The sequence below is a fragment of the Otolemur garnettii genome, unplaced genomic scaffold (genome assembly GCF_000181295.1).
Source record: "Otolemur garnettii isolate 467f Iridium unplaced genomic scaffold, OtoGar3 scaffold00023, whole genome shotgun sequence".
In the NCBI taxonomy this organism is placed as follows: Eukaryota; Metazoa; Chordata; class Mammalia; order Primates; family Galagidae; genus Otolemur; species Otolemur garnettii.
Genome location: NW_003852418.1, coordinates 6,824,331 through 6,825,872, shown reverse-complemented (window position 1 = coordinate 6,825,872; position 1,542 = coordinate 6,824,331). Strand labels below are relative to the sequence as shown.

The following is a 1,542-nucleotide window of genomic DNA, read 5'->3' as shown; positions in this document are numbered from 1 at the left end:
TTTGAACCCACCACCCTTGGTATATGGGGCTGGTGCCCTACTCACTGAGCCATAGGCGCTGCCCTTATCTCTCTTTTAAAAAAGAAAAAACTGAAGTCTCGAAGTGACAGTCTCACTTAGGTACTAGTTAATGGCAAAACTGAGCTTAGATTCTTTCCATTATGCCAAGGGATTAAGAAAACAAAGCCTTTTCTTGATACACAGGAATTTCTAGGATTGTGAAATGCCTTGACAACCAGTAGTAGTAGTACATGCTTCATCTTTCTTGGCTCTTTTGCAGCTTAAACTGAAAGGTTACTTGTTATCTTTCAACTTATCCGGCAGAATCAGGTTTTCAGTTATTGGCAATTAATTTTAGTCCCCGGGGAGGTACATGGGGTTTTATAAAGTCATCCTTAGCAATCCCTGTGACATTGTTTTCCTTTGATTCCATAGGAGCACCAGCCTCGCTCCGGCCTCCTGCAGTCCTCTGTCATCACCCTCTATACTATGTATCTCACCTGGTCAGCCATGTCCAATGAACCCGGTAAGCAGATGTCGATAGCACAGTCATTTGATGAAAAAAAGTAGGAAATTACCCCTTAGGTAAGTGTAAAAAACAAGAGCTAGGGCAAATATAAAACAAAACAAAATTTCATATAAATGTGCATTGTCCATTGTAGTTTTGCAGATGTTGACTTTTCACATTTTATTTCCCACGGCTGTTCATAGCTGTTCATGAAAACCTATGTTCATAGCTGATAGCCTAAAGCAGCGGTTCTCAACCTGTGGTTCGCGACCCACAGGAACTATATTTAAGGGCCATGGTATTAGGAAGGTTGAGAACCACTGGCCTAAAGAGTTTTTCAGATACTTAACCTAGGCTGAGTCAAACTAGTAAGATCTCTGGACAAGGGCAGCCTTGTTTTGGCCTTTTATGAAATTGTTTTAATTGACTTTTACTTTGGTGCCACAGGCCCTAGAAGAAATAGTTGGAGGAATCTTTTGTAGTTATTATAGGATTATCAATCAATAGGATACTCTGTGGGCTCCTTTTAAAAGAAAACAATTACCCCTCTCCAATGATAAGGTATTTTAAGACAGAGTCTTCACTATGTCACCCTCGGTAGAATGTCGTGGTATCACAGCTCACAGCAACCTCTCTTGGCTTAAGTGATTCTTTTGCCTTAGCCTCCCAAGTAGCTGGAACTACAGGTGCCCACTACAATGCCCTGCTACTTTTTGGTTGCAGTTGTCATTGTCATTTTAGCTGCCCCAGGCCGGGTTTAAACCTACCAGCCTTGGTGTATGTGGCTGGCACCCTACTGACTGGGCTACGGGCGCTGCCCAGCATTGTTACATAACTATGTAAAAATAGAAGTAGGAGTAAACTTTGTGCTTAAAGCCTTGACATTATAGAACTAAAGAGATTTGTCAAACTACAAAACCAATAAAATCAAGAATCACATTTGTGAAATTTAACAGATACTATTGTTTTCTTTTTTTTTCCTAATAGTAAGTCACTGGTTGTGATGCAAATATGTTATTAATTGCTGAATTTCA

At 40.3% G+C, this 1,542-nt stretch overlaps 1 protein-coding gene across 1 annotated transcript in view; it reads left to right on the top strand.

The window, feature by feature from the left end:
- SERINC3 (serine incorporator 3) overlaps positions 1-1,542 on the top strand; it is a 26,116-nt gene that overhangs the window by 15,659 nt on the left and 8,915 nt on the right. The window contains exon 7 of the mRNA XM_012803803.2: positions 436-566. Coding sequence (XP_012659257.1) covers positions 436-566 — 131 coding nt within the window. The remainder of the gene's footprint in view (positions 1-435; positions 567-1,542) is intronic.